The 23,784-nt window shown below is 41.2% G+C and overlaps 1 protein-coding gene across 3 annotated transcripts in view; it reads right to left on the reverse strand.

Moving 5' to 3' along the window:
- Positions 1-4,762: 4,762 nt before the first annotated feature.
- The window catches only part of LOC122558998 (transketolase-like), a 55,362-nt gene continuing 36,340 nt past the window's right edge, over positions 4,763-23,784 (reverse strand). For all 3 annotated transcript variants that reach the window (XM_043708052.1, XM_043708053.1, XM_043708054.1), the window contains exons 12-14: positions 14,367-14,463; positions 12,947-13,069; positions 4,763-6,459 (exon numbers count right to left, since the gene is read on the reverse strand). In XM_043708052.1, the coding sequence (XP_043563987.1) occupies positions 6,287-6,459; positions 12,947-13,069; positions 14,367-14,463 (393 nt within the window). In that variant the 3' untranslated portion in view covers positions 4,763-6,286. The remainder of the gene's footprint in view (positions 6,460-12,946; positions 13,070-14,366; positions 14,464-23,784) is intronic.

A 23,784-nucleotide genomic window follows, 5' to 3' on the forward strand; every position in this document is an offset into this window, starting at 1 on the left:
ATGCCCTGTGACATTGATGCAGATGTCTAAGATGGAGGTCCAGAAGAGCAAGTGACAACCCAGAGTCACAAGGTACCCCATCAGACTTCCAAGTTGGTAATTCTTGGAATTATCAACAGATAGTAGAATGGGACTTTGCATATTAATGAGGTGAGATTAGGTGGTAATTTTTTTATGCACTCGGATATGGGCATTGCTGGCTGGCAGCTTTAATTGCCCATTCCTAGTTGGCTTTGAGAAGTGGTGGATAGCTTCTTGAACTGCTTCAGCCCCCATACTGTAAGTTGACTTACAATGACCTTAGGGAAGGAAGTCTCTATTTTGCTCCAATGACAGTTAAGGAATGGTGATACATTTCCAAGTCTGAATGGTGAGCAGTTTGGAGGGGAGCTTGCAGGTGGTGGTGTTTCCATGTATCTGTTGCCCTGGTCCTTTTAGATAGAAGTGGTCATAGGTTTGGAAGATGCTGTCTAAGGATCATTGGTGACTTTCTGTGTGCATCTTGTAGATGGTACACACTGCTGCTACTGAGCATTGGTGGTGCAGAGAGTGGATGCTTGTGGATGTGGTGCTAATCAAGTGGGTTGCTTTATCCTGGATGATGTCAAACTACTTGAATGTTATTGGAGTTGCACCTATCCAGGCAAGTGGGGAATATCCATCATAAATTAGGAACGTTGAGGGAAATGCACAACAGAAATGTGGAGTAGGGAAGGTGGAAAAAGAGAAAATGCTGGAAATTCTCAGCAGGTCTGGCAACATCTGTAAGGAGAGAAAAGAGCTGACGTTTTGAGTCTAACTGACCCAGAGGGCTTTGACAAAGGGTCAGTTAGACTCAAAACGTCAGCTCTTTTCTCTCCATACAGATGCTGCCAGACCGGCTGAGATTTTCCAGCATTTTCTCTTTTGGTTACAGAAATATAGAGGTTGTTTAGGAAGCACTTGCTGATAGTGCTGGACAGGTTTGTCCCACGGAGGCAAGGAAGGGATGGTCGGTTGAGAGAACCTTGGGTAATAAGGGATGTGGAACATCTAGTCAAGAGGAAGAAGGAAGGTTAGTTAAAGGTTGAGGAGGCAAGGATCAGACAGGGCTTTAGAGGAAAGAACAGAAGAGTGGACTTTGGAGAGCTAGAAGAAGGCATGAAAATATGTTAGCGGGTAGGATTAAGGAATACACTCAGGCATTCTACACTTATGTGAGGAACAAGAGGATGGCCAGTGAGGGTAGGGCCGATCAGAGATAGTGGAGGTAACCTCTGCCTGGAGTTAGAGGAAATAGGGGAGGTCCTTAATGAATACTGTGCTTCAGTTTTCACCACTGAGAGGGATCTTGACATTTCTGAGGACAGTGTGAAACAGACTGTTATGCTAGAAAGGTTGGTGTTAGGAAGGAGGATGTGCTGAAAATTTTGAAAAACATAAAAACAGATAAATCCCCTAGGCCAGACAGGATATACCCAAAATTACTACAGGAAGCAAGGGAAGAGATTGCTGCACCTATGGCGATGATCTTTGCATCCTTACTGTCCACTGGAGTAGTACCAGATGATTGTACGATGGCAAATGTTATTCCTTTGTTCAAGAAAGGGAATAGGGATAACCTTGGGAATTGCAGACCAGTCAGTCTTACATCAATGGTGGGCAAAGTATTGGAGAGGATTCTGAAAGACAGGATTTATTAATACTTGGAAAATCATAGTTTGATTAGAGATAGTCAGCAAGTAGGTCACGCTGCACAAACCGTATTGAATTCTTTAAGGATGTGACAAAACATGTTCATGAAGGTAGAGTAGTGGATGTGGTGTGCATGGATTTAAGCAAGGAATTTTATAAGGTTCCCCATGGTAGGCACATTCAGAAAGTAAGGAGGCATGGAATACAGGGAAATCTGGCTGTCTGGAATCAGAATTGGCTGGCCCATAGAAGACAGACGGTAGTGGTAGATGGAAAGTATTCAGCCTGGAGCCCGGTGACCAGTGATGTTCCGCAGGGATTGGTTCTGGGACCTCATCTCATTGTGATTTTTACAAATGACGTGGACGAGAACATGGAAGGGTGGGTTAGTAAGTTTGCTGAGGACAATGAAGGTTGGTGGAGTTGTGGATAGTGTGGAGGGCTGTTGTAGGTTGCAATGGGACATTGACAGGTTGCAGAACTGGACTGAGAAGTGGCAGATGGAATTCAACCTGGAAAAGTGTGAAGTCATTCACTTTCGAAGGTCAAATTTGAATGCAGAATACAGGGTTAAAGGCAAGATTCTTGGCATTGTAGAGGAACAGAAGGATCCTGGGATCCACGTCCATAGATCCATCAAAGTTACCAGTCAAGTTTTTTTTAGATGATAGGATTTGTTAAGGTGGCATATGGTGCGTTGGCTTTCATTAGCGGGGGATTTACTTTTAAGAGCCGTGAGGTTGTGCTGCAACTATTAAAGTCAACCCCCTTCTAATGAAAGCCCTGGTTAGACCACACCTGGAATATTGTGTTCAGTTCTGGTCGTCTCATTATAGAAAGATGTGGAAGCTTAGAGAGGATGCAGAGGAGATTCACCAGGTTGCTGCCTGGACTTGAGGGCATGTCTGTGAACAATGGTTGCAGGAACAAGGGCTTTTCCCATTGGAGTGAAGAAGGATGAGAGGTGACTTGAGAAAAGCATACAAGATGTTGAGAGGCATAGATAGAGTTGATAGCCAGAGATTTTTCCCATGGCAGAAATGTTTATCACGAGGAGGCATAATTTTAACGTAACTGGAGGAAGGTTTAGGGGAGATGTCAGAGATAGGTTTTTACATTACATTATATTACATTACAGTATGGAAACAGGCCCTTCGGCCCAACAAGTCCACACCGACCCGCCGAAGCAAAACCCACCCATACCCCTACATTTACCCCTTACCTAACACTACAGGCAATTTAGCATGGCCAATTCACCTGACCCTGCACATCTTTTGGACTGTGGGAGGAAACCGGAGCACCCGGAGGAAACCCATGCAGACACGGGGAGAACGTGCAAACTCCACACAGTCAGTCGCCTGAGGCGGGAATTGAACCCGGGTCTCAGGCGCTGTGAGGCAGCAGTGCTAACCACTGTGCCACCGTGCTGGGTGGCACACAGAGAGTGCTGGGTGTGTGGAATGCACTGCCAGTAGTTGTGTAGAGTCAGATACATTTGGGACATTTACGTGACTCTTGGATAAGCACATGGAATATAGTACAATGAAGCGTATATCAGTTAGTCTGATCTTAGAGTAGAATAAAAGACTGGCACAAGATTGAGGGCAGAAAGGCCTGTACTGTGCTGTACTGTTTATGTTCCATGTGTCAATGTCATAACACAATTTCACAGCCAATTCCTCCTTCTTCCGCTTATGATCATTTCCTTGATGTTGCATAAGTCATGCACAAAAGCTAGTTCATTAAGGGACTAAGCTGCCTTTGGTTTAGACAGTGAGCAATTCCATTATACATTAACCATCCATTTGCTGGTACCTGCTATGTGGGAAGCAATTAGTGTGTTGATGTAGGTTTGCTTGCTGAAAAAGGTTCATTTTCAGATGTTTCGTCACCATATTAGGTAACATCTTCAGTGAGCCTCCAGGTGAAGCACTGCTGATGTTTCCTGCTTTCTATTTATATGTTTTGGTTTCTTTGGTTGGTGATGTTATTTCCTGTGGTGATGTCTTTCCCTGTTCTTTTTCTCAGGGGGTGGAAAATGGAGTCCAAGTCAATGTGTTTGTTGATAAGAGTTTCGGTTGGAATGCTATGCTTCTAGGAATTCTCGTGCATATCTCTGTTTGGCTTGTCCTAGAATGGATGTGTTGTCCCAGTCGAAGTGGTGTCTTTCCTTAACTGTATGTAAGGATACTAGTGAGAGAGGATCATGTCGTTTTGTGGCTAATTGATGTTCATGTATCCTGGTGGCTAGTTCTCTGCCTGTTTGTCCAATGTAGTGTTTGTTACAGTTCTTGCACGGTATTTTGGAAATGACATTAGTTTTGCTCGTTGTCTGTATAGGGTCTTTTAATTAGTATCTCCACAACACACGTCACGAGATTAAATTAGATTCAGATTTTTTTTGTGTGTTAAACACGAAGTGTGGCCACATCCAGCACCATCTTGAACCACTGCACGATTTTACTGCAATAGAGTCCATCTTTCTCTCTTCTTCTTCACTATTGGGGTAACATAATTCAAATCATCCCATTACTAAGTATTTTGGAAAACAAATTACTAACTGATTTGCTCCAATTGAGACTTGTGCTTCCAATGTACTTTCACTTTCATGTACATAAAAGAAATATTGCTGATTATGATCATTTCACAAGGTCTTATTCACCTTAATGTGAATCTTATCTTCTCTTTCTATAGTGCTAATACCAAGAGTAGGTGACAGAACCCAACCCTCCAGGAATCACAAACATCCTACAGTTGGAGAAAAGGCCAAATTAAACAAAATGAATTATCAATGTAGGAGGTGCTCACATGAAAAGATGCTTGGTTTCTTTCTTCAATTATATATTCTTGCCAGAAAAATGCTAGTTAGGTTTTCCATTCATTCAATTGAGAAGCATATATCTGCCAAAGTACTGTAGAAAGCTCCCGGGCATTAAACACATTGGTTACATCTTTCATCTGACAGAACAGTGTGGTTCAAATTAGCACACACGTTAATGCTGGATGCAGTTGCTCATAATAATTAATTGCTTAGTGAGGCAAAATTCAGATTCACTGACTCACAGCTACAAGAAAACCTCAGAACTCATTTCTCGGTTGTTAAAAAAAATTTATTATTTTGCCATGCCACAGCACCTTGCAATCAAATGTTGCATTTCTTACCTCCTCAATTTTAAGTTGAATATATTTGTAGAGTCTCAAATTGTAGAAGCAACATTTTAAAACACTTGTTTTAATTAAAATATTTTAAGTCATAAAATAACCTTTTTTATATTATGCCAGCTGTAAAATGGAGGCAGTGAGTTACTTATGCATCTCTGACTTGTACAAAACTCCATTATTTATTCTTTCACACATCAGCCAAGTTATGAGTGCTTTGGTTCTGTGAACACAACTGAGTTATAAGATTCTGAAAATTAGCTACATCCACACGGTAGCTATTTGAAAAAAAAAGGTTTTGGTGAGAGAATGATGCAACTTAGTGAATTAAGAATCTTGCTGTGTCGAGTGAAACTCAAATGCAATACAGTGTAGAAATTAATTTTGACTATATTAAATGATGTAAAGCAGCAACAATTATAAAATACCTTGATGAAGGAGAGGGACATGAATGCGTTTACTGAGGAAATTCCAAAGCACAATTGCAAGAGAAGGTATAATCAATTATGGTGGAGAAATAAGGCCAAATTCAGAGGAACAGCTTTCAAAGGGAAGTAGCTATAAGCCATGAGAAGGTGCAAAGTCAAGAAGGGATTTAGACACAAACAATTAGATTATCAAGGGCAGGGTTACAGGTGAGCAAGACAATTTGTGAAATAGGATCCAGGCAGCAAAACTTCTGAAGAGTGTAGTTTGTGGAATGGCTGATGGTTTAACAAAACTGCTTTAGTTGAGGATGAAAGTGGGCAAAATTACAGAGGTGGAAGTGGGAACTCTTTGTAATGGAGAAGATATGGGAATGGATGCTGTCATGGACCTAAATAGGACACTGAGGTTTTGAATAGTCTGGTTCAGTCCAGGAAGATAGCCTGGGAGTCGAGTGGCGAGTCACTGTCAAGAGCATAGAGTTTAATATGCTTGTAGGACATTGCTCTGTTTATTTTAGCACAGACATTAGCTTATTTATTTTAACTGCATTGATTCCAATACTAAAATAGATCACAGAGAAAAACCATGCAAACATATTAAGCATTATTCTAGTAATAACATTAACAGTCACTTCTAGTTTCTGGTGTCTTTAAACCTCATCTAATCTTTGGGAAGGTAGCCTTTTTAAATAATTGTAAGGGGAAAGAAAAGACTAAAGTAGGGTTTTCCACAGGTATCACTTAAAAACAAATCAGGAGTTGTAACCATCTGTACACCATTAAATAGACATATTTTGTGCATATCAGCTCACCAGCGGAGCAGAAACAAACAGTTGCTGTAAAACAATAGGCAATTTTCACTATAAAGACTATTTTCAAAGTTTTTACAGTTAATTTTCATAGATTATCTTAAAGCTTACAATTAAGTAAATTGAAGGAAAACCTGAAGTATATTTCTAATATAAACAAATCACTGAAAAGAATAGAACTTCAGCCCATTGTGCTACACCATACGGGGACTCTGTCTAGTTTGAAATGATGTCTTTCACAGTTTTCACTATTGCCTTTGCATCAATCTCAAACCTTTCCAGTAGCTCTGCTGGTGTTGCACTAAATGGTACACCAGACACTGCCAGGCGGTGTACTATAATGGTAGGTTCTGAAGCAAGAGCAGCTGCCACTGCTTCACCAAGACCACCTGCAAGCAAATAGAAAAGCTATTCATGTCAACAATTTAAGAATAAATGCATCATCTGAAACAGCATTTGTTAAATATATACACATCAAAAAATAAATACTAATTCTGCAGTGGTTGTTAAAGTACCCCTGTATATGAGTAGGCTCCGGTATAATAATTATCTCCAACTGTTAACGAAGGCTATAATGTGAATATTAAGTTAGTTAAGGAAGTTTCAGAAAACAGTTATATGAATTGGGGAGGGATATGGATGTATTGGAAGAAGATGAGCAAGCAAGTCCATTGATCACAATTTCGCACTTGGGAGTACAATAAACAGCAATCAGATTTTATTACTTTAAACTGAGAACAAGACATAAGTTAGATATTGTTATAAAGCAGTAACATAATGACATTACATTATGAAGTCAGAGATTATGTTCTCACAGAGACAACTAATAATTTTGCCTCCTACTATGTTCAAACAGTCAACAAGAGTAATTTCAGAAACTGATAGTATGGTTTAGTCTTCCCTTTCTGGCACCAGATGCCAAATCTTTGCTGCTGTCAATGTTCTTAGTAAGACCCAGATTCAGGAAGCATTAACACATCAATTAAAGATGATTCTGCATTTATACGAGTGTAGTTTATCTTCATCAGTTATACATTGCACCCAAGAAGTAATCTGTTTCTATATTTCTGCCATTTGCTGTCACTTGGAAACTCCATCATGAGCTCTTGTAAACTGCATTTTAAAAAATAGAGGAAGTGCCATGTAGGGGACACACAGGTCATGCACAAAGTGTGATCCCTTTAAGAATGCCGTATGCCAATTTTAAAGAGCATGTAAAGTGCAAGAATTAGGTTGTATATAGCAAAGGGAAATCAGCGGGGATATTGGCTCGAGAGAAAAGGGAACAAAGTGGTAATATACAATGCTATAATAATAATAACAAAAGAAAAGCTGAATAAAATCTTATCTATCAGAATTTCATCTATTATTTCTAACAATAGTATTGAAGCATATTCTGTAGTTTCTGAACATTTCTATAACATTGTACAGGGACTTGTGGGATAAACTGAATTGATCTTTTAGAAAAACTGGCATGAATTGATGGGCTGAATAATTTCCTTCTGTGTTGCAACCATTCCATTATTTGACAGATATTGGAGTGCTTGGTGATTTGCCTTGCTATGGCTGTCGGATCTTTTTAAAACAGATATGCTTCTGATTTCCCGAGATGGTCTACGGTATGCAACCTATGATTTTACACTGCATGCTTTTTTTTTTAATCTGTGTTCTTGCCAGCATTTATTGAGTGTAAGATGGGTGATCTGTCTCAATCCTAACAAAACTTTGTGAATTGGCTTATTCAAAGACAGACAGCAGCAGTAGAAGGACATTTTTCTGATTTGTGACCAATGGTATTCCACAGGGATCAATGCTGGGACTCCTGTTGTTTGTAATATATAGGAGAATGTAAATGGCCTGATTAATAAGTTTGCAGAACACACAAAGATTGGGGGAGCTGCGGATAGTGAGGAGGATTGCCAGTGGATGCAGCAGGATATAGAGAAGCTGGAGTCTTGGGTAGAGAAATGGTAGATGGAAAAGAAATTATTCAGACAATACAAGGTGATGCATTTTGGAAGATCTAATGTAGGAGGAATCGGCACACTGTTAATGGCAGAACCTTTAGTAGCATCAACATATAGAGGGATCTAGGCATACAGGTCCACAGTTCCCCAAGAGTAGCAACACTAGTAGCTAAGAATGCTTGTCTTTGTTGGAGGGGGCACTGAGCCAAAAAATTGGCGAGTTATGTTGCAGATGTATATAAGTATTGTTAGACCACATTTGGAATATTGTATACATTTACCAGAAGGATGTGGAGGCTTTGGAGAGGGTACAGAAATGGTTTACCAGGATGTTGCCTGGTTTGGAGAACATTAACTTTGAGGAGAGATTGGGCAAACTTCGTTTGTTTTCACTTGAACATTGAGCAATGAGGGGACGACCTGACAGAAATTTACAAAATTATAACAGGCATGGATAGAATAGATTGTCAAAGTCTTTTCTCAAGGGTAGAAATGTCAATTATTCGGCAACATAGGTTTAAGGTAAACGGGGGTAAGTTTAAAGGAAATGTGAGGGGCAAGTTTTTTTTTTTACACAGGGTGATAAGTTCCTGGAATGTACTGCCAGAGCTGGTGATGGAGGGGGAAACAATAGCAATGTTTAAGAGGCACCTTGACAGATACATGAAAAGGCAGGGAATAGAGGTATATGGAGCAATGAGAGGTGCAAGATATTTAGTTTAGAAAGTCATCATGTGTTGGCATAGTCTTGGTGGACTGAAGGAACTGTTTCGGTTCGAACAAAGAACGATACAACACAGGAACAGACCCTTCTGCCCTCCAAGCCTGTGCTGACATTTTTTTTAAAGATTAGATTAGATTACTTACAATGTGGAAACAGGCCCTTCGGCCCAACTGCCCCGCCGAAGCGCAACCCACCCATACCCCTAACCTAACACTACTGGCAATTTAGCATGGCCAATTCACCTGACCTGCACATCTTTGGACTGTGGGAGGAAACTGGAGCACCCGGAGGAAACCCACGCAGACACGGGGAGAACGTGCAAACTCCACACAGTCAGTCACCTGAGGCGGGAATTGAACCCGGGTCTCTTCCATTTTGCCCTTCCATATTAAAAATGTCATCATTTAAAGGATCCATAAGTTTCTATTCCCTTCCTGTTAATATATTCGTTGTGGTGTTTCTTGAATTCCACTCGTGACTGCTTCCATCACATCATCTGGCAGTGCATTCCAGGCACTCACCACCCTTTGTGTGAAAAGGTTGCCTCGCACCCTCTTTTAAACTTCCCCCTTGCATCTTGAACCTGTGACTCCTAGTAATTAACTTCTCCACCCTGGGAAAATGCAGCATACTTTCCATTCTATGTCATTCTCAATCTTATAAACTTCTATCAGGTCATCCCTTACCCTCCTATGTTCCAGTGAAAATAAATTTAATCTATCCAATCTTTTTTCACAACTAAAATTCCCCACACTAGACAACATCCTGGTAAAACTTTTCTGCACCCTCTCCAAAGTATCCACATCCTTCTGGTAGTTGGTGACCAGAACTGTATGTAATATTCCAAGTGTGGCTTAACTTAAGTTCCATAAAGCTGCAGCATAAGTTGCCAATCCTTATGCACAATGACCCTATCAATCAAGACAAGCATGCCATTAGCCTTATTTACTAGCTTATCTACCACACTGCTACCTTTAGTGATGTGGACCTGCACACCCAGATCCCACAAGCTTACCAATACTGCTAAGGGTTCCGCCATTCAGAGTATAATTTTCACCCGTACTTGACCTTCCATAATGCATCACCTCACAGGTCCAGATTAAACTCCATCTGCCATTTTTCTCCATATGCCTCCAACTGATCTATACCCTGCTGTATCCTCGGACAATCCTCTTCACTATCTGCAACTCCACCAATCTTTGTATAGTTCGCAAACTTGCTAATTAGACCAGCTACATTTTCCTCCAAATCATTTATGTAGACCATGAACAGCAGATGTCCCAGCACCAATCGCTGGGGAACACCACTAGTCACAACCCTCCATTTTGAAAAGCATCCTTCCACTGCTACCCTCTGTCCCCTTTGACTAAGCCAGTGTTATATCCATCTTGCCAGCTCACTCCTCATACCATGGGACTTCAGCTTTTATACCAGTCTGACATGAGGGACCCTGTCAAAGGTTTTACTGAAGTCCATGTAGACAACACTAGCCACTTTTCCCTCATCAACTGTTTTTGTAACCTCCTCAAAAAACCCAATCGGGTTAGTGAGGCACGACCTCCCTCGCACAAAAAACATTGCTGTCTAACGCTAATAAGTCCATTTGCTTTTAAATATGATAGATCTTGTCGCGAAGAATCTTTTTCAATAATTTCCCTACCACCGATGAGACTCACAAGCCTGTAATTTCCAGGATTATCCGTTACCTTTCTTAAACAATGGGAAAATATTAGCTCTTCTCCAGTCCTCTGGGACCTCGCCCGTGGCCAAACAGGATATAAAGATGTTCTGTACTGTTCTTTGAAAATGCAAAACATTTGGCTCATACAAGGAACTTTATGTGGAACCGCAGGAGGTGGCCACAGATACTAAATGAGTATTTTGCATCAGTATTTAGAGTCAGAGTCAGAGATGTGCAGTATGGAAACAGACCATTCGATTCAACTTGTCCATCTTGACCAGATATCCCAACCTAATCTAGTCCCATTTGCCAGCAATTGGCCCACATCCCTCTAAACCTTTCCTATTCATATTGTGGAAAAGGACATGGAAGATATAGACTGTAGGGAAATAGATGGTGACACCTTGAAAAAATGCCCATATTACAGAGGAGGAAGTGCTGGATTTCTTGAAACACATAAAAGTGGATAAATCCCCAGGATCTGATCAGGTGTACCCGAGAACTCTGCGGGAAGCAAGAGAAGTGATTGCTGGGCCCCTTGCTGAGATATTTGTATCATCAATAGTCACAGGTGAGGTGCCAGAAGACTGGAGGTTGGCTAACATGGTGCCACTGTTTAAGAAGAGTGGTAAGGACAAGCCAGGGAACAATAGACCAGTGAGCCTGATGTCGGTGGTGGGCAAGTTGTTGGAGGGAATCCTGAGGGACAGGATGTACATGTATTTGGAAAGGCATGGACTGATGAGCACGTGGCTTTGTGCGTGGGAAATTCCTTTCCTGAAGAAGGGCTTATGTCCGAAATGTCAATTCTCCTACTCCTCGGATGCTGCCTGGCCTGCTGTATTTTTCCAGCACCACACTTTTCAACGTGGGAAATGAGGTCTCACAAACTTGATTTGAGTTTTTTGAAGTAGTAACAAAGAGGATTGATGAGGGCAGAGTGGTGGGTGTGATCTATATGGTCTTCAGTAAGGCGCTCGACAAGGTTCCCCATGGGAGACTAGTTAGCAAGGTTAGATCTCATGGAATACAGGGAGAACTAGCCATTTGGATACAGAACTGGCTCAAAGGTAGAAGACAGAGGGTGGTGGTGGAGGGTTGTTTTTCAGACTGGCGACCTGTGACCACTGGAGTGCCACAAGGATCGGTGCTGGGTCCACTACTTTTTGTCATTTATATAAATGATTTGGATGTGATCATAAGAGCTTTCGTTAGTAAGTTTGCAGATGACACCAAAATTGGAGGTGTAGCGGCAGTGAAGGTTACCTCAGATTACAAAGGGATTTTGATCAGATGGGCCAATGGGCTGAGAAGTGGCAGATGGAGTTTAATTCAGATAAATGTGAGGTGCTGCATTTGGGAAAGCAAACTTAGCAGGACTTATACACTTAATGGTAAGGTCCTAGGGAGTGTTGCTGAACAAAGAGACCTTGGAGTGCAGGTTCATAGCTCCTTGAAAATGGAGTTGCAGGTAGATAGGACAGTGAAGAAAGCATTTGGTATGCTTCCCTTTATTGGTCAGAGTATTGAGTACAGGAGTTGGGAGGTCATGTTGCAGCTGAACAGGACATTGGTTAGGCCACTTTTGGAATATTGTGTGCAATTCTGGTCTCCTTCCTATTGGAATGATGCTGTGAAACTTGAAAGGGGTCAGAAAAGATTTACAAAGATGTTGTCAAGGTTGGAGGATTTGAGCTATAGGGAGAGGTTGAATAGGCTAGGGCTGCTTTCCCTGGAGTGTCAGAGGTAGAGGGGTGACCCTATAGAGGTTTACAAAATCATGAGGGGCATGGATAGGATAAATAGATAAAATCTCTTCCCTGTGGTGGGAGAGTCCAGAACTAGAGGGCATAGGTTTAGGGTGAGAGGGGAAAGATATAAAAGAGACCTAAGGGGCAACTTTTTCACTCAGTGGGTGGTAGGTGTATGGAATGAGCTGCCAGAGGAAATGGTGGAGGATAGTACAATTTCAACATTTAAAAGGCATCTGGATAGGTATATGAATAGGACTCCCATTGGCCCATCTGATCAAGATCCCATTGTAATCTGAGGTAACCTTCAGTGTCCACTACACCTCCAATTTTGGTGTCATCTGTAAACTTATTAACGAAACCTCTTATGCTCACATCCAAATCATTTATATAAATGACGAAAAATAGTAGACTCAGCACCGATCCTTGTGGCACTTCACTAGTCACAGGCCTCCAGTCTGAAAAACAACCTCCACTACCACCCTCTGTCTTCTACCTTTGAGCCAGTTCTGTATTCAAATGGCTAGTTCTCCTTGTATTCCGTGAGATCTAACCTTGCTAATTAGTCTCCCATGAGGAACCTTGTCGAGCGCCTTACTGAAGTCCATATAGATCACACCCACCACTCTGCCCTCATTAATCCTCTTTGTTACTACTTCAAAAAACTCAAATCAAGTTTGTGACACATGATTTCCCACACACAAAGCCACATGCTCATCACTGGGCTGGTCCAAGCACATTTTAAAATATTACCTTCGTAATAGTGATCCTCCACAGTGATAACATGCTTTTTCTTGGTGCCTTTAGTACAACATACAATAGTTTTATCATCAAGTGGTTTAATTGTAAATGGATCAACCACTCGGATAAAGATATCTGTAAAATGAAACATATTTTTGATTAGATTATCATCTGTTTATACATCATGCAAACACTTTGACTATTTCTAACTGCAGTTTCTGGATACCCCATGCTCACAAGGAAGATAGATTAAGTAGAACTGAGAGAATTTGAAATCTCCAACTTTTTGCAGGAGGATTCCCAAGACACTGAATTCCTTGTTCTCATCTAGAAATCCCCTCATGCTTTTGTCCCCAACCTCCTCCTATCCTACATCTTCCCACTATTGAAACCCCCCTTGAAACAAGCTTTCAATTATCCATGGTTGGACAGCAGAGCCCACATTGACTAATACAAAATAAGTAAATAATAATAATTATGGATGTAGGTTTGCTCACTGAGCTGGAAGGTTCGTTTTCATAAGACATTTCGGTAGTACCTGTTTCCTTAGGCATTCATGAAGGAATTACAGCTGTTAGCAGGTGGTGCTCTGTCGGATGGCATTGGTTTCCCATTTTCGGGCCAGTATGTGCCCATAGGTGTTAGCAAGTTTTGAGATTTGTCGCTCAGGTTGAGGTTCTGGATGCAGGTTTGCTCGCTGAGCTAGAAGGTTTGTTTTCAAATCAAAGATTAATCTTCCAGCTCAGCGAGCAAACCTACATCCAGAACCTCAAACTGTGCTACATATCTTCTCAAAACTTGCTAATAATAATAATTATTAGTTGCACACTAATTATTGGATTTGACTTTTTCTTTAATACAAATCAATGTACTACTACAAATGCTGAAAAGCTAAGCTAAAAGTAGATAATGTGGATACAGAAATAGTGAACAGAATTAATGTCTCTTTCCACAGATGCTATCTAACCTGCTAAACATTTCTAACATTTTCTGTCTTTGTCAACTTTCTTACCCGGTACTTATTTAATAGAATGAATATTAATCTCTATGAATTCCCACCCAGACCTTCAGCAATGAACCTAGTTTAACCACTGTCATTCTAAAGGGAGTGATGCATTGTCAGATGTTGCAGTGCTACACTGTACTCACTAATTCATGTAGAAATGAAATTCTTATTCAATGCCAAGAAAATCATTTTTATTCTAGGAGTTAGAAGTTAATGAGAAGGATTCTATAAAGAGGTAATTACATCACATAATGTAAGATGCATCTCAGTGTTAGTTTTAATATGATCTAATAGAATATGATCAATTGTGATACAAAAAATACTGTAGCGAAGAATTTGCTTGTACAGAGATTGCTCATTAACTTTAAAACCAGCAAAGACAAATTTACTTTTATATACTTTGAACACCAATTATTTTATATTTACCCTCTTCAGCTAATTTAGCAGCTGCAGTCAACGCTTCCTGCATTGTCACCCCAGCAGCAACAATGGTAACCATATCCTTATCAGTCTTCTTCAGAACCTGTCAGAACAAACAACTACCTTTTACAATTGCTAGAATTTACAAATTTAAATAATTATAGAATAGGCTCCACAATTAGCTTGTTTTTTGGAAGGCATGGCAGAGGTGAAGGGCCTGACCACCTTTGGAGTGACTTGAGAGGAGTTTTCTGAAAGGCCTATGCCTGGTTCTTCCTCTTGCTGGGTTTAAAATCTCCCTACTTTGGCATGTGATTAATCTGTTTCAAATGTGTAGAGATGGAAAGAAGTCAATGCTTCAGAGAATGCAGGTGCCCAAGAAATGTTCACCTAAATAATTAACTTTGGCTTAGTGGGACGGGAACTCTTAGGTGACATATTTTTCTCTTGGACCATAGAACTGTAGACCACACATGAGGTACTGACAGATGGAATCAATACAGTGGCTGCAGAAACATTTATTAGGAATCAAAAATGTCACTTAATTGCATTGTCCACTAATTTATTTTGAAACTGCTGTTTTGTCTCTCTTCCAACGTCATGGAATCCACATATAAAACAACCAGAATCTCGTAAATGATCTGTAATTCTTTGGTCTAGAAGGCTTTGAATCCATCAACATTGACTTTTCTGCAGCAGCACTTCTACTGCCTTTTCTGGGGCAATGGTTCATCCAGCAATCATCAGCTCCTGCCTTGACACAGGTGATGCAAACATCCTTGTCTTTATCTGAATATGGAACTGCATAGTTAACAGGTGTCAATATCCGCAATAAGGTGTTGCCATGAGGCACATTAAGTTTGTGTCTCTGATAAAACAGGTTGTTATTAACAGACTATGCTCTGGCCATTCTATGAGGAGGATTGTATTGGTGTTTCTTATCAATCACACTTTTCAAAAGGTTTGTGTCCCTCCAAACTCCAGCACCGAAATCACCAAGGTTAAATTATTTTTTTTCCCTTTAGGACACGGGACAAAGGCTGATCAATGTTTGAGTTGAAGAGCAAGATAATGCATGCAGTGAAAAAACAAAGGGTTTGAGGCACAAATTGCGACATAAAAATCATTTAAATGCAACAAGAAGGGTCATGGAGAGAAACAAGACAAAGACCAACCCAGCAAAGTGCAAGGAAAAGTGGGGAAGAAACGCAAGAGTACAGAACAAGACAGAGATAGAAGGTAGGATCCAAGTTATTGAGTCCAGGCTACTGAGTGGTGAACGACAAGATGTTGTTTCTCATTCAGAGCTAAACTGGTGAGCTAAACTTGGTCACTGCATCCCTGGTTAAGATGCTTTCCGCATCTTAAAAGTCTACCAGTTGAGGGTTACTCCTGAGGAGAACCAACTGTGTGATATTAGTACTTTTCACACATGGTTGGGGGTTACAGGGAGAGTGGGTTGGGGATCAGAGACCATCTTGATCTCCCGGATCTGTGCCTCCGACTGTCCCCAGTTTAGGAAAATAGCAGGGCTCACATAACCCAGCAGGCAGGTCATTTTGGCTTTCCAGTCCAGAAATGAGTTGCTTTTCTCATCCCTGTGGGGAGAAAATGGCAGGTCAAGACTCTTTCTTCCAGTCGGGACGGTAGTGGAGTGGGATGCTCTAACTAGAGCTCGTCTGCTCCTTCAGTTTCCTTCTCTTTTTTTTCCCTTTTGTCTCTCGGTGGCCTCGGTCAGGTCTCTTGACTTATGGTGGGTCCCAGCTTGGTCTCTTAGCAGCTCATGGCTGATCCCACATTGCTCACCAGCTCCCAGCCTGGTCTCATGGTGATCTGTCAGCTAGTGTCTCAGCTTTGCATGCAAGATGGACCCTGCCCGGGTACGGTCCCAGGCACTTTGGGAATTCGGGCAGGTGGCAGTTTCGGCAGCAGCGACAGTATCTGTTGCAGCGATGTCGAGAACAGATAACAGAGCAAGATCAATGGAGGACTCAAAGTCTGTTGAACTTTCTAACTATGTTAAACTAGTTTAAATTTTAAAAACTCTAATGTGAACTATTACTAAAGGAAGATTCGAGCCAATCAAAGACAGTAGTGGTAAGTTGTGTCTGGAATCTGAGGACATAGGAGAAGCGTTTAATGAATACTTTTCATCAGTATTCACGTTGGAGAAGGGTAATGTTACTGAGAATATGGAGATACAGGCTACAAGATTAGATGGGATTGCAGTTGATAATGAGGAAGTTTTAGCAATTTTGGGAGATCTGAAAATAGTGAAGACCCCTGGACCAAATGGGATTTATCCTCGGATTCTCGGGTAAGCCAAGGAAGAGATTGCAGAGCTTTTCATCTTTATGTCATCATTTTCGACAAGAGTAGTGCCAGAAGACTGGAGGATAACAAATGGTATTCCCTTGTTTAAGGAGAGTCAGGACAACCTTGGTAATTATAGGCCAGTGAGCCTCATTTTCAGTTGTGTTAAGGTGTTGGAAAAGGTTATAAGAGATAGGATTTATAATCTGGAAAGGAATAATTTGATTAGGAGTAGTCAACATGGTTTTATGAAGGGTAGGTCATGCCTAACTAACCTTATTGAGATGTTCGAGAAGGTGACAAAACAGGTGGATGAAGGTAAAGCGGTTGAAGTGTATACGGTGGTGTATATGGAATTCATTTTGAGAACGCTTTTCATAAGGTTCCATACGGTAGGCTATTGCACAAAATACAGAGTTTCGGCATTGAGGGTGATTTAGCGGTTTGGATCAGAAATTGGCTAGCTGAAAGAAGGCAGAGGGTGGTGGTTGATGGAAAATGTTCATCCTGGAGCTCAGTTACCAGTGGTGTGCCACAAGGATCTGTTTTGGGGCTTTTATCAATGATCTGGATGTGGGCATTGAAGAATGGGTTAGTAAATTTGCAGATGACATTAAGTCAAGCAGAATTGTGGATAGTGCAAAAGGATGTTATGGGTTACAGAGGGACACAGATAAGATGCAAAGCTGAGCTGAGAAGTGGCAAATGGATTTTAATACGGAAAAGTGTGAGGCAGTTCACTTCGGAAGTAGTAACAGGAATGCAGAGTACTGGGCTAATGATAAAATTCTTGGCAGTGTGGATGAACAGAGAGATCTGTGTGTCCAGGTGCGAAAACCCTGAAAGATGCCACCCAGGTTTAAGAAGGCATTTGGTGTGTTGGCTTTTATTGGTTGGGGGATTGAGTTTTGGAGCCACGAGGTCATGCTTCAGCTGCACAGTACATTGGTAAGGCTGCACCTGGAGGATTGAGTGCAGTTCTGGTCACTGCATTATAGGAAGAATATGGAAGCTTTGGAAAGGGTTCAGAGGAGATTTACTAGGATATTGCCTGGTATGGAAGGAAGGTCTTATGAGGAAAGGCTGAGAGAACGGAGGTAGTTTTCGTTGGAGAGAAGGTTGAGAGGTGACTTAATGAAGACATATAAGATAATCAGAGGGTCAGATACAGTGGACAGAGAGAACCTTTTTCCTCGGATGGTGAAGACTAACACGAGGGGACATAGATTTAGGACAGATATCAGGGGTAGTTTCTTTACTCAGAGAGGAGGAGGGGGGTGGAACTGCCTGCCTGCAACAGTAATAGACTCGCAGACGTTAAAGGCAGTTAAATGGGCATTGGACATACTTATGGATAATAATGGAACGGTGTAGGTTAGATGATCAGATTAATTTCACAGGTTGGCGCAACATTAAGGGCTGAAGGGCTTGTACTGAGCTGTTTCTATGACCTGTTTCTTTATTTTTCTAATATTCTAAGAAGTAATGTTTAACTTTTTAACTGTTGTTTCTCTTTCTACTTTGTACCTAAGCTCTCTTTGTACTTAGGTACCTTGGTATTAAAATGGCACTATGTGTGGTGACATTCTACACTTTGCACTGTACTCCTGTACTTGAGTACACGTGACAATAAAATCTAAAAAAATCTTACATGACACATAACTGACCATCTGAAAGCTTTGTTTGTTGACAGGTCGAGAAAGTCACCCATGCAACTTCTCACCCAGAATTTAATTAGTGAGATGGCAAGAAGGGAAAATGTTTCTTGAGGACCAACCCATCCCATTATTTCCCCTTTTCACCAATTCCAAGGAAATGAAAACTGCACTTTATATGTTGTTCCACAGTTTAAACAAAGATAGTCAGACATACACACTGAAAAATACAGTGCTCTAATAATCAGAATTTGAACCATAAGTCCAACAGATAGAGAAGATTAATATTTTTAGGTTGTAAAAGGTGTTCTGGAAACAAAGAAGAACAAAAGGAAAAAAGTGGAGGTGTGGTGGCATGGAGAAAAGATGTCCCAGAGTAGTAAAGTACAGATTACTTGACTAGAACTGAAGATCAAAAAAGAGCATTACATCTGTTTGTAGATTCTATAGGCATCAATTAGTGGGAAAGATGTAGGGAAAATAAATTTGCAAGGAAATTACAGAGGTGCAAGAATTAATAAGATGCTGTAATACAGGACTATAATCATCTGTACATGCACTGAAGTTGTAGTAGTGTAGTCAAGACAGCAAATGCTCCCAGGGAATGTGTAAGAGAATTTTCCACAGCAGCTTATTTCCAATCCAAAGAGAATGGAAGCACTTCTAGACTTGGTTCTCAGGATCATGCGCAAGTAGAAGATCATTTTGGGAACACTGAACATTACAGACATTTTATGGCAAGGAGGAGAGGTGGCAATATGCTGGCATCACTGGACAACTAATCCAGTCTAGTGCTCTGAGGACATATGTTCAAGTTCCACCATGGCAGTGGGTGAAATTTAAGTTTAAATGATAAAAGTCTGAAATCGAAAACTAGTCTCAGTGATGGTGACCATTAATTGCTGTTAAAATCATTAATATATTTCCAGTCATAAAAACCCAGCTAGTTTACCAATGCCCTTCGGGGAAGGAAATCTGCCATCTTCATCTAGTCTAGCTTATGTGACTCCAGACCCAGAGAAATATGATTGAGTTTTAACTTTCCCATAAAGCGCCAAGCAAGCTACTCAGTTCAATGGCAATGAATGATGTAAACAAATATTAGCCATGCGATCAACAAGAAAGAAAAAAGAAAAAAAGAAAAGAAAAGAAGAAATAAAAGAAGAAAGAAAGACAGAAAGAAAGAAAGAAAGATTAGCAAGAAAAAAGACAAAGAACAATCCATACTAAGAATAATTAACTGGGTGAAAACAAAATTCAATGGCTTGATAAACTGGAATCAAAAAATAGGCAAAACTGTAACCGAATCAGGTGGCAGAACTGATGGTTCAGATGCCAAAGTTAATTTCTTTAAAGGAAAAAGGTAGGGCAAACAAATCAAAAGCTTCAGGGATGGGGAAAAAAGAAGAGAACCAAGCTGAATATAGAACGTTTAAAAGAAAGTGAAAAATCATGTAAGGGAAGCAGAGAGATTTTATAAGGTGACAGGTTCCAAACATAAATGGAAAACCTTTTGTACAGTGGTGAATGCTATGTAATTTATCAGGATAGTTTTAGAATATTGATTTCAAACTACAGGCGTATGAATGTTGGATACTTTTGTGAAGGGTTTTTTAAATTCATTTATGGGACGTGGGTGCCACTGGCTGGCCAGCATTCATTGCCCATCCCTAGTTTCCCTTGAGGAGGTGGAAGTTTGTTCTGTCCTTGAACTGTGGCAAGTTCATGTGCTGTAGCTTGACCGAAAATGTCTTTAGGGAGGGAATTCCACAATTCTGACTGAGTAACAATGAAGGAATAGTGATATGTTTCCAAGTCAGGATGATGATTGATTACAACTAGGAGAAAGGGAGAACTGCAGATGCTGGAGATCAGGGTTGAGAGTGTGGTGCTGGAAAAGCACGGCAAGTCAGCCACGATACTGATATATACAAATTACATAGCATTCACCACCGTACAAAAGGCTTTCCATTTTTGCTTGGAGCTAGTCTCATTACAAAATCCCTCTGCTTTCCTTACATGGTTTTTCACTTTCTCCTCATAAGCCTGATTCCTGATGAAGGGCTTATGCCCGAAACGTCGATTCTCCTGCTCCTCGGATGCTGCCTGACCTGCTGTGCTTTTCCAGCACCACACTGTCGACTGGTGATTGGTTTCAAAGGGAACTTGCAGTTAGCGGTTGTGTTCCCAGGTATCTGCGGCCCTTCTCCTTCTGGTTGGAGGTTCAGAAGGTGCTATCTAAGGACCTTTGGTGAATTGCTTCAGTGCATCTTGCAGAAAGTACGTACTGCTGCCACTGAAGATCAGTGCTGGAGGGAATGAATGCTTGTGGCTGTGGTGCCAATCAAGCAGGTTGTTTTGACATGGATGATGTCAAGACATGAGTGTTGGAGTTGCATCCATTTCGACAAGTGGGGAGTATTCCATCATACTCCTGACCTGTGACTTTGGGGAGTCAGGAGTGGAGTTACTTGCCAGTGTTCCTCGACTCTGGCCTGCTCTGAAAGTCTGTGTTTATATGGTGAGTCCAGTTGAGTTCCTAGTCAATGGTAACCCCCAGGATATTGATAGTAGGGGATTCAGTTATGGCAACACAGTGCAGTGGTTGGATTGCCACTAATTAGAGATGGTTATTGCCTGGTATTTGTGTAGTGTAAATACCACGTGCCTCTAGTCAGCACGAGTCTGGATATTGGCCAGATCTTGTTGCATTTGAACATGGACTGCTGAGGAGTTGCGAGTTGTGATGAACATGTGCAATTATCAGCAAAATCCTTCATTCTGACCTCATGATGGACGGAAGGTCACTGATGAAGCAGCTGGAGATGTCCGGGCCTAGGACACTATCCTAAGGAATGCATGCAGAGATGTCCTGAAGCTAAGGTGACTGACATCCAACAACCATAACAATCTTCCTATGTGCCAGGTATGACTCTAACCATCAGAGTTTCCCCTGGGTCCCACTGATTCCAGTTTTGCTTGGGCTCCTTGATTACACAGATCAGTTGAATACAGCCTTGATGTCAAGGGTTGTCACTCGCACCTCCACTTTGGAATTTAGCTCTTTTGTCCTTACTTGAACCAAGACTGTAATGAGGTCAGGAGCTGAGTGGCCGTGACAGAAACCGAACATGGCATCACTGCACATGCTGCTTGATGGAAAGTGTCATCAACAATGCTATCACTTTACTGATGATCAAGACTGGACTGATGTGGAGGTAATTGGCTGGGTTAGATTTATCCTGTTTTTTTGTGAACAGGACATACATGGGTAATTTCCCACATTGTCAAATAGATGGCAGTGTTGTAATTGCACTGAAATAGCTTGGCTCAGGGAGTTGTTAAGTTCTGGAACACGTCATCATTACTATTGACAGAAAGTTGTCAGGGCCCCTGGGCTTTGCGGTATCCAGTGTCTGCAACCATTTCTGATGTTATGTGGAGTGAATCGAATTGGCTGAAGACTGGTATCTTTAACGCTGGGGACCACTGAAGAAGGCCGACATGGATCATTAACTCGGCATGTCTGGCTGAAGACTGCTGCACGTGCTTAGCCTTAGTTTTACCTCTGATGCGTTGGGCTCTTCTATTGCTGAAAATGGGGACATTTGGGGAGCCTTCTCCTCTAGTGAGTTGTTTAACTGTCCATCATTCAGAACTGCAGAGCTTAGTTAAGTCAGTTGGTTGCAACATCACTTTGCTTTATCTATCATTTGCTGCTTATGCTGTGTGGCATGCAAGTAGTCCTATTTAATAGCTGCACCAGATTGTCACTTCATATTTTCTCCATTGAACTAGGGCTGATTCCCTGGCTTGATGGAATGTTTGAGTAGGGGATATGCTGGGCCATGAGGCTGCAGATTATGGAGTATAATTCTGCTGCTGTTGATGGCCAACAGCTTCCTGTGGTTGGAATGTAAAAAAAATGATTACACTCTGAGTTTATGAGAGGCAAGGTAAACTTTTAAGACCATGAGCTTTGTTTGAAAGAATCCATGATTCAGCCAGTTTTCTTGTTTGATTAGTAATCAGGGGGTTATTAACATTGAGAAAATTTGGCTTTCAGAATGTGAAAAATTCATTTCAGCAAATTTAAGAACAACTCATTGAATTGTCTTCGTCATCTATATCAAAGACACTGCAATGAGTCAGTTAAAGTTCAAGCAGTTAATTTTTCCGGACTTGAGCCTCTGTAATGGACAGCATTCGGAAAAAGGTTGAAAGTTTATTTTCCTTTGTGCTTTCAATTTTTTTAAACATCTCCATACTTAGATAGATAGTTCAAAAAGATTTTCAGCCCAATGTGCAAATATTTCAGTTACTAGTCACCATGTTACCAAACTAAACAGAATACTTATGATCTATCAAGCCAGGCTCCTTCTAGGATTTGACTTGCCCAGTAGGACCATCAACTGGGATAAGAAGCATATGAATAGTAAAAGTTTAATAATAACAGTAATAGTGGGGTTGATTAGAAACCAAAAAGGGGCATTTTTGAGGTAATAGATTAAGTTAAAGTTAGAAATACATCAGTAAAGGATGAGGCACAGAGGTAAGAGACAGTGGAAATCTCAGAGGCAGTTGTTATAATTTTCTAGTTTTCTTTATACTTAGGAGTGGTACAGGGGATGGGGTGGCAATGTTAAAGTATTTGGGAAACTGGTTAACCAACTAATCAATTTATGATAGTAACTACAATTTACGATTAATGATGGCTGACTTTTAGAAAACAAAAATTCAGGTGAAAATTGACAATCATTTGGGGAAATATCGTTTAATTTAGGAAAGTCAGCATGGATTCAGAGTACATCATGTTCAATTACTTTACTTCCCTTACCTTTGCTGAGTGACAGTCATTAGATGTTTTTTGGATCGATAGAAGGTTTGTAATGGAGTTCTCCAATTATCATTTTTGGGATCTTTGTTCTCCCGAAATACATGAAAACCTAAACCTTCATGTACTGGGAAAGCGCAGCAAGTCAGGCAGCATCCAAGGAGCAGGAGAATCGACATTTCGGGCATAAGCCCTCTACAGGAATGAGGAGGGTGTGCCAAGCAGGCTAAGATAAAAGACAAGGAGGAGAGACTTGGGGGAGGGGCGTTGGGAATGCGATAGGTGGAAGGACGTTAAGGTGAGGATGATAGGCTGGAGAGGGGGAAGAAGATTGCAGGTTAAGAAGGCGGTGCTGAGTCCGAGGGTTGGGACTGAGATAAGGTGGGGGGAGGGGAAATGAGGAAGCTGGAGAAATCTGCATTCATCTCTTGTGGTTGGAGGGTTCCTGGGCGGAAGATGAGGCGTTCTTCCTCCAGGCATTGTGATCCCATGGACTGGCGATGGAGGAGGCCAACGACCTGCATGTCCTTGGCGGAGTGGGAGGGGGAGTTAAAGTGTTCAGCCACGAGGCGGTTGGGTTGGTTGGTGCGGGTGTCCCAGAGGTGTTCTCTGAAACGTTCCG

Source organism: Chiloscyllium plagiosum, chromosome 18 (assembly GCF_004010195.1).
Source record: "Chiloscyllium plagiosum isolate BGI_BamShark_2017 chromosome 18, ASM401019v2, whole genome shotgun sequence".
NCBI classification, from domain to species: Eukaryota; Metazoa; Chordata; class Chondrichthyes; order Orectolobiformes; family Hemiscylliidae; genus Chiloscyllium; species Chiloscyllium plagiosum.